The following is a 13,163-nucleotide window of genomic DNA, read 5'->3' on the forward strand; positions in this document are numbered from 1 at the left end:
TGGTCGGACTTGCTGATGGGAAACATTTCCACCTGTGTGCGCGAAGGAAAAGTTAGTTCCCTTTGCAGTGATGTGTGTCGTGTTCGCTTATGGAAAGATGAGTGTGTACCAGCATGTCTTTGATCTGTCAGAGTTTGACCTATGTTGCAAAGTAAGCGCAGTGTGAACCTGAGACTGCTGCCTACGAGCGGGAAAAACTTTGGCCAAGATCGTGTGTTGATAAAAACGTGAATCGCGTAGGATAGGAAATGTGTGACATGTCAATTTGATTCCCATAACGTCTGCTTCACACCTTACCTGTCTACTGTGTCTCCACGTGTAAGTAAGTCCACTTACTCGCTGACGAATGACAAATGATGATTTGAACGTCTGCAACGTCAGAGAAACAAATTAGCTTTAAAGCCGGACACTTTCCCGATAATGTCACTACAAGTTCATTTGACGAATAAGAATGTCAAACATCACTTTAATAATGAAGGGCAGGCACGTATCAGTTCATATTTCATAAGTGCTAATACACAGCGAGGTGTCCTTTTATGGGCAAAGGGAGGTCAGAAGCCACATGGCCTTTTCTCCGCGAAGCCAACTGTGTAACCCTCATTTAACGCGTGCGTGTTGATCTGTTCAATTGCATGTCAGGGCATGAAAGATACTTATTGAGGACTTTGAATTGAACTAGTCTGTACACTGAGAAAAAAATAAATAAACTGGAAAAAAGAGAAAAACTAAACAACATTTTTTGTATCATGAAGCTTCGGTGAAAACGCAGAGGTGACAAATGAAACCTGAATAAATGAATAGAGAAACATCTGTCAACAGATCTCAGGAGCATTGAAGCTGATCTGGCAGCGCATGGTGGACCAACACCTTAGTAAGACACTTTACGTTGGTTTTCTTTTTAATGTGTTACTCATTTGTGTTTCCACCTAGTAGAACTGAGTTCGGGAGAGAGGGAGGAGCATCAGGGACCTGGTTTGACCCCAGAGCCGAATCTACAAAATAGACATGGATCCGAATTAGAAACAGTTCATGTAACAAACCTGTTTTACTGTACGTGTGCTTTTTGATTATAGTCAAGTTTGTGTTTGTTTTGCAGTTTCTAAATATGTTTCTCAATCATTTATAACTTTAATTTCAGTCATGTTGCAGATGTTATCGTAACATCTTTGCGGCAAGCTGCAAATACCACATACTTCCTTCCTGCATCTAAACTACAATTTGATCTCATTTTAAAGCAAAGATACAATTAAGTTATTTCATTTGAAACCTTGTGTAATAACAGAACAAACACAGAAAGAGAAAATTGTGAGAATATTACAAATGAAATCTAATATGAAGTATTGGATTAGATTAAAAAAATCGGAAGACAGTTGTGAATCGAACATCTGGGACCTGCTGGGGCTTTTATATCATTTTAAACATTGTGATTTGATATGTTATAGAGTTTACAAGATATGAAACCCTGGCTATCTTGATATTTCTTCTGTAAGAATCAAATATCACAAGTGATCGGATATTTACGGTACAAGGCAAGCTTGTGTTGAATTTAACATTTGTTTAAAGAAACGTGTATGACAATCCAGTCACTTCTTTCATTCATCATTACCACCCTGAGCAGGGATTCATTGGCTCTCGCTCCACCAAGTGTTTTCAAAATCATCTGGCAGTAAAACATCTTATTTGTCTCTCAAACATGTTTTTGTTTTTTTCACAGCGATTTAATAAAACAATTCACAAAATAGGCACTCGTCAGATATTCCACTGTTCCAGTTGCTATAGTCCCTATATTTAACTTGGCAAGTTCTTTTTAGCCCTTTTCCTTCAGGGCTTTCAGTGTGACGCTCAGTCCTCCAGCATCGCAGAGACGAAACTCCTCCTCCACTGCATCATCATGCGGCTGCTGAGGAGCAGCACTCTGAGCTGAGGCTTTTTCATCGTCATGGTCTTCGTCCACGTCGGCCTCCTCGAAGTCATCTGGATATTCACCAAGCTCTGAGATATCAGAAGCCTCTGAAAATACTGCCAACAGAGAAAGAAGTGTTCAGGGCTTTTGCTTTAAGAGTCCTGTACACATCATAAAACGCCTAATCAGGAACCTTTATTTCTTTCTAGATAGCTGTATAATATTGGTGTTTCTCAAATCTCAAATTGTCCATGCTAACTGGTGGTTAAAATTTGGCAAATAAGTAAAAATTACTTTCGAGTTTAGAGGCATCCTACATTTAAAATCGATAAAACTATTTCACAAAGTATCACAACTTCTTTTTTTTAAATTTATTTTTTTTATCAGTGTTGACCTGAAATGATCTTTGAGAATGTAGATACCAATAATAATGCAAATAGGCGAGATAATAAAATATGCTGATTGTATACTTTTACTTGGGTGTTGTCTCATTTTGCATTTCTACATTACCAATGGGCTCGGCAGAAACGCTGCTCATTGAGGACCCCAAGTGCTCATTGCGCTCCTCAAGAGAGAGCAAACTTTCATCTTCATCAAAGTCCTCAGGATAGTCACAGGGGATTTGTCCTCCAACGCACAGAGCATCCCGCTCGTCCTCCTCATCGCTGGAACCGGCCTCCAGGTTCTGACTGAGCTCATCTGGCTGCAGTGTGGTGTCTGAGTATTTTTCTCCTTTTTTAATGTCACAGCTTTTCGCACGAACATGGTGGGTCACTGTGTGTTTGACACACAAGAGGTGCTCCTGCACAAAGGCAGCGTCCAGCATCCATGCAGCAGTGGGCCTGTTTTCTGGGTTGAGGCAGAGCATACTCTGGATCAAAGAGGCGACGTCGTCAGAGTAGCAGCTCGGCACGGGGTTGTACTCTCCTTTGGTGATCTTATAGAACAGACTCAGCAGGTTTGAGGCCGCGAACGGAGGCCTGAGAGCACAGATCTCATACAGCAGACAGCCGAGAGCCCATATATCCGACTTTGAGCTGTACGGGACATCCTGGCACAGCTCGGGACTGAGGTAGCTGGGTGTGCCGACACATGTGGACGACATGTCCGCTGTGTTGGACATTACTCTGGATATCCCAAAGTCCCCTAACTTCACCACACCTTGCTTTGTTAGCAGTACATTGGACGTCTTGATGTCCCTGTGCAGTATTTTAGCCCCGTGTATGTAATCTAAAGCCAGAGCGACCTGTGCAAACCAGCCCATCACAGTATCCTCTGGGAAAAAGTCCAGTGGTTTCCTCCCTTTCACTTGGTCATCCAGCGTCCCCCCATCGCAGTAGGTCATCACGATGTAAATGAAGCCGTCAGTGTCGACGAAGGCTTCGTGGCATTTGACCACGTGAGGGTGCTCGAGCCTACTAATGATCTCCGCCTCCTGGAGAAGAGCCCTCTGGCTTTTCGCCGTCCTCGTGTCCTCAACTTTGATCTTCTTCACCGCGTGCAGGCTCTTGGCCTCGACGTGCCTCATCAGGAACACGTCCGCTGCTCCCCCCCTGCCCAGACGAAACACCTTCTCGTACCTCTCCATGTGTCGACGGAGTGGCGGGCGAAGAGGAAGAGCACTGCTTTGTGTTCAGTCTGTTGCCGCAGCAACCAACCCGCGCTGTCCGACGGAGTGAAATACAATACTTCTCTGTTTGGTGTTTAATTCAATAACATATTTGTTTTTTTTACTTTCTTTATTAGGGTTACTCTAATATATATATATATATATATATATATATATATATATATATATATATATATATATATATATATATATATATATATATATATATATATATATATATATATATATATATATAACGTTGGCGCATTTACATCACTTTAAAGTGCATGTAGTAGCTAAGGGAATGAGACATTCTTGTTCTATAAGAGAGAGAGAGAGAGAGAGAGAGAGAGAGAGAGAGAGAGAGAGAGAGAGAGAGAGAGAGAGAGAGAGAGAGAGAGAGAGTTCATAGTACTAGCAGTAGTGGTAATTGTATGATTAGCAGTTGAGGAATCGCTCATCTGCAGCTTGATACTGTTCATCAGATGCTGTGTGTTTGTTCTGGAAGAGTCTTTCAACATTACATGTTTTGTTGTTTGCTAACTTCTCGCCACTTATCGGCAGACTGGTCAGCCGCATCATGGCAGTGAATGGAAATTAATACGTCCATGCAGAATTAAAGGCTCTACTTTTCTCCGTGACTTTTTTTTTTTATGTCTCTGTTGATAGTTTAGTGACGGCGGAGCTCTGTGGATCACGAGTCCATTGTCCTGCGGTCCATGTCACTAGGCGGCAGTATAGACGTGCAGTGGCCGCAGTCTGCCAACACATGTGGGAGAAGAAGAAAGACGAGCTCTCTGGGCGCTACTGCGCATGTCCGAAACTCGTGCCACACTGCTGTGTTTTCTTTTGCGCTCACTCTTGAATTTCAGTAAATGTTGATCTAAAATGCCACCGAAGGGAAAAGGTGGCAAGGGCGGGAAAGGTGAGTGGTCGTCGCTGCTGGTCTATTCGCGCTGTTTGCTCTAAGTCATCCATAGTCAGCTGTATGAACAACTACACACTTCCATGTGATGGTGGAGGCGGTATGCACTGGAGTCAACATGATCGTGTGTGACTCACTTCAATGTTGTTGTCATGCCGTGAGTTTTTATCGGTTTAACTGTTGCTGTGTTGCCATGTTGTGTAGGAGCAGCTTCAGGAAGTGCAGACGCTGACAAAAAGGAGAAAGCAGCACCAAAAGGAGGCACTGCTGTGAAGGTAACGTTGATTACAACTTTATGCAAAGCTGCACTGCAAACAAAACATCTAATAAGACATGACTGACAGATTGTTTTAGCTCAAAGTAAATTATACCTGAATGACCAAATAATGCTTGTATTCATCGTTGAAATAATTTAGTTTCTTTTTGATGAGCTTGCACACTAGGGCATTGCATTACAACTGGCAATTATGGGAATAGGTACTATTTTTTTATTTTGTCCACATCAGAACTATAGTTTGTTCTCAGAAAATATTTAAAGCATTTAGTTTTTTTTATCTATCGACTATTACTGGGGGGGAAAGCATTATGGCTGCAAACACATCAGTGTTGCGTCACACAGAAGAGGGGCGCAAGGGCCCCTCTTCTAAATCATATTCTGTATTTATGATTTAGTACTGTTTTAGTAATCTGTGATTTCCCCCAGGTTCGACACATCCTCTGTGAAAAACATGGAAAATGCATGGAGGCGATGGAGAAACTGAAGGCTGGAGTCCGTTTCAGCGAAGTAGCTTCACAATACAGTGAAGACAAAGCGAGACAAGGAGTAAGAACATGCATATCAGTATTAGTCCGTTTTTTTAACATGACCATGTTCTCTCTTTTATAGCTTGATTTTAAGTTCCTGCATTACTCACAGGTGTTTCAATCTCCCTTTGCCGTTGTTGCTTATCTTAACGCTCTTGTTTCCTGGCTTTGTCCCCATATTAGGTGCGTAGTGTGTGTTTTCATCACCATTCATCTGTTCATGACAGGGTGATCTGGGATGGATGACTCGAGGATCGATGGTTGGACCTTTCCAGGATGCAGCGTTTGCCCTCTCTGTCAGTTCCATGGATAAACCAGTCTACACAGATCCTCCTGTCAAGACAAAGTTTGGGTACCACATCATTATGGTAGAGGGGAAAAAGTGACAAATGATACAGGGTGCTATTTTGTGAAACTGTTTTTTTTCTGATTATACCGTTTCAACGCAATGTTTGCTTTTTAATTTACAGCATGTTTAATCAAATGATCTTTGCGTGTCAGCTTTGTCTTTGTCAAATGTACAAGTCCTTTCTGACAATTCAACCTGAGGGAATATTCTTACAAGCTTAACCACATTTTCATAATTCACTGGATATATTTCAGTATGATAAAGTTGGTGGAAATTAAACTACAAACAACCAAATAAATGTATTTACTCAAGTAGCACAACATGCATACGGTCTTTTTCTGTGTATATAAGAGAGCAAAAGAGAGACATGATAAAAGTGTACACTGCACTCCTAAAAACGTATGCTTTAAAGTATTTCAGAAAGGGAGACGTTGCCCTTTAAGTGATATCTTGTTTTTCTTTATTACCATAAATATAACTTATAATTCTGATATCAAAACCCAAACTGAGCCAGCTCTTAGTGCTCACTGAACAGGTATACCGTTTTTATAATTGTTCAGATAAAATACAGAAAATATTTCAAAAACACATTTTCCAAAGAAAGCAGCAATTGTTACAAATATAGTCTAGTCTGTTTAGTTTCTTAGTTCATAATTTGTTCCATATTGAAAAGGCCAAGGTGATGTCATCACACTGCATCAAAGTTGTGTTTTCATTGCGTTACAGTTAAGGACGATCAAATCGTGTAATGCATTGACGTAGTTAGTTTCCAGTATTGTGGACCGTGGATTTAATAACCCAGACCGGTGTCGCGAGCCTACCGATGACATCCAGAAAGCTAGGCGGCAGTAGACCGCAGACGTCGCGAGAGCACAGGAGCATCAGGAAGAGACAGTTGACGTTGTTACGCCTTGCTAGATGATTGGCGAGGTAAGATGGCGGCGCCAGAGGAGCCAGAATTATCTCAGGCGCAGACAGAAAAGCTCCTTCAATTTCAGGTAGATAGATTAAATTCCACACTAACATGTGTCCACTTGATCCCCCACATGTGAATACATAAGTGTTGACGGCGAGTCACCTTATATAGGTGGAACCGTCCGCGTTAAGATGCTTTTTGCACAGTCAACTTCCCCCTAGCCCCCTAGTGGTTAGTGGCACCCGTCAACTTGAGCCAGCGCTAACGTTAGCAAAGCTAGCTGATATTAGCTAAGCTAGCTAGCAAGTTTCAGGACTGTAAGGGCCGTTAGTGTATTTATACTGCTCAATGTTTGTTATGTTATACTCAAAGACATAGCAAATCCAACTTTGTTAACTAACATCACCCGTCCTGCGTTTTAATGTAATTTCTTTGACTTCACGTTAACTTGGCTAACGGTAGCATCCACTGACGCTCCCGACGAGCGTGAAAACAGACTTGCTGAGTAAACATTAGCGGTGAGGATCGAGCTGTCGTTGAAGTTCATCAGCCACATACCATTTTAGAGCGATGCTCAATTGAATTGTTGGTCTTGCCGCAATACGAGTGATGCAACTGTCTCCTGCATTCAATCAGTAAATGCAGTCCATTGCAACTGATGGTTTACATTGCTAACTACCGTTAGTTGATGAGGTCGCTCTCAGGATCTGTTGGGTACTTTGGTGGAGCTAGCGTTAACCTGAAACGTTATATATATACTGCTTGGGATGAACGTGTAATTTATCTGGGACTGTTAACGTCGATCTAAGTCTTGTCAACCGTTTAATTTGGGATGGTTCTTGTTATCTTTTTCATTAAGAATTTGACACACAACCCTGTAAGGAAGCCTTATATATAAACACACACAAACGTGATTTTCTGATCAACTTGAGGCCTTTTTTTAATGTCTAACAGGACCTCACTGGTTTGGAATCAATGGACCAATGTCGTCGAACATTAGAACAGCATAATTGGAACATAGAGGTAAGTCCCATGGTGAAAGACTCTGTTTTAGCGACTTGACCCTAAATCATGGATGTTATTTTTAGTTCGAACGTCTGTACACAGTATGTATGTCAGTATTTTAAGTAGATCTATCTATCTATCTATCTATCTATCTATCTATCTATCTATCTATCTATCTATTTTGTGTGGCATGCTTAAGCTATGTTTGAGACAAATAATTACGATTTTAATTCAATACATTCAATAATATAGTCATGCCATTTTCAATAAACAGACCTAGCCTAGGTTGCATCCTATGACAATTCTGAACATGCCCACAGCCTCAAATTTTGCTCTTCGGGACCTGCACTGTTTATTCACATACAAATTTGAACATACACTGTACGTTTACTGTTAATTTCTCATCTGCTCTGATGGCCAGCAGCTGTCAGTCAAAACACAGATCTACGCCCATATGATACTCTTATAACACATGCATCTGTGTCAGCACCCTAACATTACAATGTTTGATGTTTGAAATACATATACAAGGAAATATACATGTTATTAGCCTATAGAAAAACCCTATCTGTGTAAGTATGATCAATCGGTTGGATCAGCTGATTGATCACGGATTCCATAACACTGTCATGCCTATTCATTTTTGAAAGAGCAACTTCTGATGGTGTAACGTAATCGCTTACTTTAACCAATGGTGTTACGTCATCAATCTGACATATTTTTGTATTTATCGGGCTGTTCCCCGCTATGCTGCAGTTCAGCCAAAAAAGGGCGAGTGGGGCCGTGTTTGTGCGCAGACACGGAGAGCAGGAACAGGAACAGGAAAGGAAGGAGATTGAGAGAGGAGAGATGCAATCACTGGCACAGTTTTACAGAAGAAATGGATTAAATCAACATTAAGCTATAAATCGATGTGAACAGGACTGTCTCAAGTTATATTAATACCACAATATATCCATATACCTTAAAAGGTTGATGTACTGTCCAGCCCTACACTATTTACATCTTTGATCCCATTTAGATATAGTGAACTGTTCTGACTTTCTTTAAATAATGTCATTGTTTTTTTTGGCATATTGAAGTTATTTATTGACTCGAATGATATACTTTAATGTATCTGTTTCAGGCTGCAGTACAGGACCGACTTAATGAACAGGAAGGAGTGCCCAGTGTGTTTAACCCTCCACCATCCAGACCATTACAGGTTAATACAGCAGACCATAGAGTATATAGTTACATCGTCTCACGGCCACAACCCAGAGTAAGTCTGCAGGTTCTTTTAATGCTTGTATTTCAAGATAAAGTCTCTGCATAGATGTTTAATATTTTTACCCCACAAATTATACTGGATTTGTTCTCCAATATTCAGTAAAACTATTGCTAATGCTCAACACACAGCCACATTGTAGCGTGACTGTATGCTACTTTAATGCCAATCATTGAAGAATGTTCAATCCAAGTTTTTTTTCCTTTTCTTCTTCTCACTGATATTGCAACATAAAATTGTAATTTACTGGCCTTCTGGAAATTGGTTTTCTACCTATTTTCTACTTTCTAGGCATAAGGGACTGCTTTGGTTATTTTTTTCAGGGATTATTAGGATGGAGTTACTACATGATAATGCTACCTTTCAGATTTACATATTACACACTTCTGGACATATTCAGGTAAGTTATGCACATTTACAACTTGGAGCTGTTAGAGGAAGGTTACCGGTCACCACAATGTCCTTTTTCTTCAAGGTTTGCCCTGCGCTTCGTCAGGCCAGATCCTCGTGGCCGTGTGACAGACCCAGTCGGAGATGTTGTTTCCTTCATTCAGACTTTTGAGGAGAAGTATGGTCGGTCACACCCTGTATTTTACCAGGGAACATACAGCCAGGTGAGTTCAGTGAGCAGATGCACAATTCCAAACATGAATTTGTTCTACTCTGAATCAATATTAGTTGATTCATTTTAATGTTGCGTTGCTCATGTTCACCCTGGAACATGTAGGCATTGAATGATGCCAAACGGGAGCTCCGCTACTTATTAGTGTACCTTCATGGGGAAGATCATCAAGACACTGACGAGTTTTGCCGGTACGTTAGTTATTACCTTACATCACATCGATTTGAGTGTCAGCTGTGTTGCCTAACGTTCAGTGTCATTGTATTTCTGTGACATATAGTTACCTTTGTTTGTTTTTACTCGACCCATCCACTTTTGTCTTTGTCACGTTAGAAAGGCACAGCAAATCTAGTCCGATATTGGTATATTTATTCTAAAACCTGTGTTTTTGTTTCCATGTGCACATGAAAAAGGTGTTCACTTATATTTTGTGCTATTCATTTGTCATTTTCCTAGCTCCACGTTATGTACAGAAGAAGTTGTAACCTTCCTCAACACACAAATGCTCTTTTGGGCATGCTCAACCAGCAAGCCTGAGGGCTACAGAGGTAATTCAATCGATTGTTATTCAACCCACCATTTCTTGCACTCACACACATAGGCACACTTGATATATGCCTCCTGTATGAAGGAGATATGAGACGAATTAAAACTAGAGCATTTGAATATGTGTAAAGTACCCCTCACTGTGTTTGACCTGAGGTGGTTGTCCTTTAATGTGTTTAAAGTTCCGTGTTTTGAGTTTATTGAAACTTCTGTCTTCACATGATACAAGGAAAGATATTTGTTTGTGTTGTGGAAATGATCAAAAGAATAAAAAGGTGCAGTGAGTCCTGTAGATTATCATTAGTAACTGGGAGATGGCTTCTGAAAAGATGTGCATGTTGACTTTCTCAGATGTGGTTTGCTGACGCTTATAATGCTACAAACAAAACACATTCCTCCTCTCCTGTGTTGCAGTTGTTACTGTGAGGCAATTAAAGTCTGTGGCAAACTAAAATCTCTGGCAAGCTAATAGCACGCTTGCTCACACAATGACTAAGTGGGATGTGGTTTATTTTATGTGCAAGTGTTTGGATGAGTTGGCCATCTAATTGGATAAATAAAATGTATAGTAGCAGCTCCATTGACATGGCGAAATGTGACTGTAATATTTTTTTGTGTTTCAGTGTCCCAAGCATTGCGAGAGAATACCTACCCATTCCTTGCCATGATAATGCTGAAGGACCGCAAGATGACAGTAGTGGGCAGGCTCGAGGGTCTCATTCAGCCAGAGGACTTCATTAATCAGCTCACATTCATCATGGATGCCAACCAAACGCATCTGATGTCAGAGCGCCTCGAACGGTACTTGAAGTCAATACATTCACATTAGATTGCTTGACTTGAGAACTCTCATCTCACTTTACATTGGCAAAATATTTTTTCTTACATTGATTCTTAGTTCAAAACTAGAATTACCGCATCCTGGTTGTAAGCATCAGCCAACCAGTTAAGTTCACATTCATGTCTGTTCCAAATGTCATGACTTTCTCATTTGATCCTATTAGACATTTGGATGAAATTGTCATAATAATCATATTCAATTTAATTTGGAATGCCCACAATTACAAAATCACAAATTTGCTACAAAGCGCTTTACAATCTGTACGCATACAACATCCTCTGTCCCAGGATCTCACAGGAAAAGCCATCCCGCTTGTCCACAACATGGATTGTTTTTGGTAGCATTCTTTTTTTTCTTTTTTATTAGATGCACCACTGGTGCAGAAAGAGTGCATGCTGGGGGATTTTCTCCTTGCAAATTAAAATGATGAGTAATAAATAGCTTATTTGGATGGAATTATTACAACCCTGAATGTCTAACGCGACCATTGCACCCAGCTAGTAGACCAAAAGTGTCCCAGTTCCTAAGGACAGAACCTCTTTTGTTTCAGGGAGGAGAGGAACCAGACCCAAGTGCTCAGGCAGCAGCAGGATGAGGCTTATCTTGCCTCCCTCCAGGCTGACCAGGAAAAGGATCGAAAGAAAAGGGAGGAGGAGGAGCAAGTGAGGCAAGAGGAGGAGAAGGTCCTACAAAGTGCTCTTGCTGAGGAGCGAAGACGACAAGTGAGTTTTATCACAATAATTTAAGTAGGGCCAGTGTGACAAATCCTTTTTTTTTCCACAATCATGGAAAATCATTTAAATTATTTGGAGAAAACTGTCAAAAATTATAAATGTTATCTCTTTCCTTTGTTATTAGGATCAATTGTGGCTATTTGAAGCGAACAGAATTAAAATGATTAGAAAAAAAATGATTGTGTTTTTATTTAAATGGAATAAAAAGTAAATTATAGTTCTTAGAAAGAAAAACATAATCGGCAGTTAAGATTTAAAAATACCAGTGTTGATATTTAACATCCAAATTATGACCAAGACCAAGATAGTCAATGGGCTTTACCATGGGGGTATTTTATATATACATGTACAATTACCAGTAAACATGCTATAGTGTGAAATATTGTTATTGAGATATAAAATGACCTGTATCAGGGCGAGGTTTTTGCATATTGTCCAGCTCTTACTGCTAAATGCGGCCAAATGCTGCACACTGTCCCTTTTTCACTATGCATCTAATTATTTCTTCTTTGTTTCGTCTTCAGACACTCGAAGAGGAGAAGGAGAGAAAGTCTGAATGTCTTCCCCCAGAGCCACTTGCAGATGATCCAGAAAGTGTCAAAATAGTGTTTAAGCTGCCCAACGACACAAGAGTAGAGCGACGATTCCTCTTTGGGCAGTCTTTGACGGTGAGTACCGCTGCCATCAAGACACCCGGTGACCCATTTTGATGATCTATCCAGTAGTTTTCAGGAGATTTGACAATGATATCTGCTAGTTTGCAGACTTGGTCCACACATACACATTTTTTCTCCCCCAGATACTGTAATGGGTCTTACATAACAGACATTCAAATATCACACGCTTACAAAGCACTTGTTCTCTATATGCCATCACTTGTGGTTATTTGCAAATTCACATGACTATTTCTTCTTTCACAGGTAATATACGACTTCCTCTTCTCTTTGAAAGAAAGCCCCGAGAAGTTTCAGATAATTACAAACTTCCCTCGCCGAGTCTTGCCCTGCCTTCCGACTGAAGAGCAACCCAACCCTCCCACGCTCAAAGAGGCGGGACTCAGTCGCTCTGAAGTCCTTTTTGTTCAGGACCTCACAGACGATTAATAAATGACATCCTTAAAACCAGTTTTCCTCCAATTCCCAACAACCCCCTTTTTTTCTTTTTCTTATTTTGTTATATGGCCCTTATGCACAAGTGATCATTGAGACAAAATCATAACCTGGAAAAAGAAACATGTAATCACCCTGCATCCAGTCCTTGTTTGGTTGTGTGTACAGGGTTCCCAGTAGCCTGGAAAGTCTTGAATTTTATCAAATAAATATTTCTTGAAGTCCTTCCTGGAACTCCTCTTTGTAGCTATGGGGACAAAGAAGTTTGTTTTTCCATTTTCTCTGCTAGCTATCAAGTAATTATTGTCCTTTCTCACCACTAACTTTAGCAGCGTAAATCATCTACTGAAACGGTAGCAAAGCTTTATGCAAAACTAGAACCCGATCCCAAATTTCTTAATGTGTAAGCAACTGAGGAAAGCAGGTTGTCTTAATACCTACTGACACTCCGAGGATGCAGCGTGGGATTCTATGATGGTGGGAATGCATCGGCTATTTTTACGTCAGAGACTTGATGTTTGAGCCATGCGGTC

At 40.6% G+C, this 13,163-nt stretch overlaps 3 protein-coding genes across 3 annotated transcripts; 2 read left to right on the plus strand and 1 right to left on the minus strand.

Annotated features, from left to right (window-relative positions):
* Positions 1-1,676: 1,676 nt before the first annotated feature.
* Positions 1,677-3,540, minus strand: nek12 (NIMA-related kinase 12). The gene is made up of 2 exons (XM_068584437.1): positions 2,414-3,540; positions 1,677-2,019 (listed from the first exon to the last, which is right to left on the minus strand). Exons 1-2 carry the CDS (start codon positions 3,489-3,491, stop codon positions 1,808-1,810), a joined length of 1,290 nt encoding a protein of 429 aa, XP_068440538.1. The 5' UTR covers positions 3,492-3,540; the 3' UTR covers positions 1,677-1,807.
* A 769-nt stretch (positions 3,541-4,309) lies between these two features.
* On the plus strand, positions 4,310-5,910 carry pin4 (protein (peptidylprolyl cis/trans isomerase) NIMA-interacting, 4 (parvulin)). The gene is made up of 4 exons (XM_068584449.1): positions 4,310-4,437; positions 4,642-4,712; positions 5,141-5,260; positions 5,469-5,910. Exons 1-4 carry the CDS (start codon positions 4,401-4,403, stop codon positions 5,625-5,627), a joined length of 387 nt encoding a protein of 128 aa, XP_068440550.1. The 5' UTR covers positions 4,310-4,400; the 3' UTR covers positions 5,628-5,910.
* A 525-nt stretch (positions 5,911-6,435) lies between these two features.
* On the plus strand, positions 6,436-12,855 carry faf2 (Fas associated factor family member 2). The gene is made up of 11 exons (XM_068584342.1): positions 6,436-6,588; positions 7,461-7,529; positions 8,638-8,772; positions 9,102-9,178; positions 9,254-9,392; positions 9,506-9,591; positions 9,857-9,948; positions 10,570-10,747; positions 11,338-11,509; positions 12,046-12,189; positions 12,442-12,855. The coding sequence occupies exons 1-11, from the start codon at positions 6,526-6,528 to the stop codon at positions 12,622-12,624; spliced, it is 1,338 nt and encodes a 445-aa protein (XP_068440443.1). The 5' UTR covers positions 6,436-6,525; the 3' UTR covers positions 12,625-12,855.
* Positions 12,856-13,163: the final 308 nt, after the last annotated feature.

This window comes from Clinocottus analis, unplaced genomic scaffold (assembly GCF_023055335.1).
Source record: "Clinocottus analis isolate CAN_PGR_092001 unplaced genomic scaffold, fCliAna1.0.p SCAF_10, whole genome shotgun sequence".
NCBI classification, from domain to species: Eukaryota; Metazoa; Chordata; class Actinopteri; order Perciformes; family Cottidae; genus Clinocottus; species Clinocottus analis.

Excerpts from the sequence above, each read along its gene's own strand:
- nek12 (XM_068584437.1), bottom strand. The coding sequence starts at position 3,491 with ATGGAGAGGTACGAGAAGGTGTTTCGTCTGGGCAGGGGGGGAGCAGCG. Across the intron at positions 2,020-2,413 it reads CGTTTCTGCCGAGCCCATTG|TATTTTCAGAGGCTTCTGAT; the intron begins GTAATGTAGAAA and ends CTCTGTTGGCAG.
- pin4 (XM_068584449.1), top strand. The coding sequence starts at position 4,401 with ATGCCACCGAAGGGAAAAGGTGGCAAGGGCGGGAAAG. Across the intron at positions 4,713-5,140 it reads AAGGAGGCACTGCTGTGAAG|GTTCGACACATCCTCTGTGA; the intron begins GTAACGTTGATT and ends GATTTCCCCCAG. Across the intron at positions 5,261-5,468 it reads AAGACAAAGCGAGACAAGGA|GGTGATCTGGGATGGATGAC; the intron begins GTAAGAACATGC and ends TGTTCATGACAG.
- faf2 (XM_068584342.1), top strand. The coding sequence starts at position 6,526 with ATGGCGGCGCCAGAGGAGCCAGAATTATCTCAGGCGCAGACAGAAAAG. Across the intron at positions 9,949-10,569 it reads CAAGCCTGAGGGCTACAGAG|TGTCCCAAGCATTGCGAGAG; the intron begins GTAATTCAATCG and ends TTTGTGTTTCAG. Across the intron at positions 11,510-12,045 it reads CTGAGGAGCGAAGACGACAA|ACACTCGAAGAGGAGAAGGA; the intron begins GTGAGTTTTATC and ends TTTCGTCTTCAG.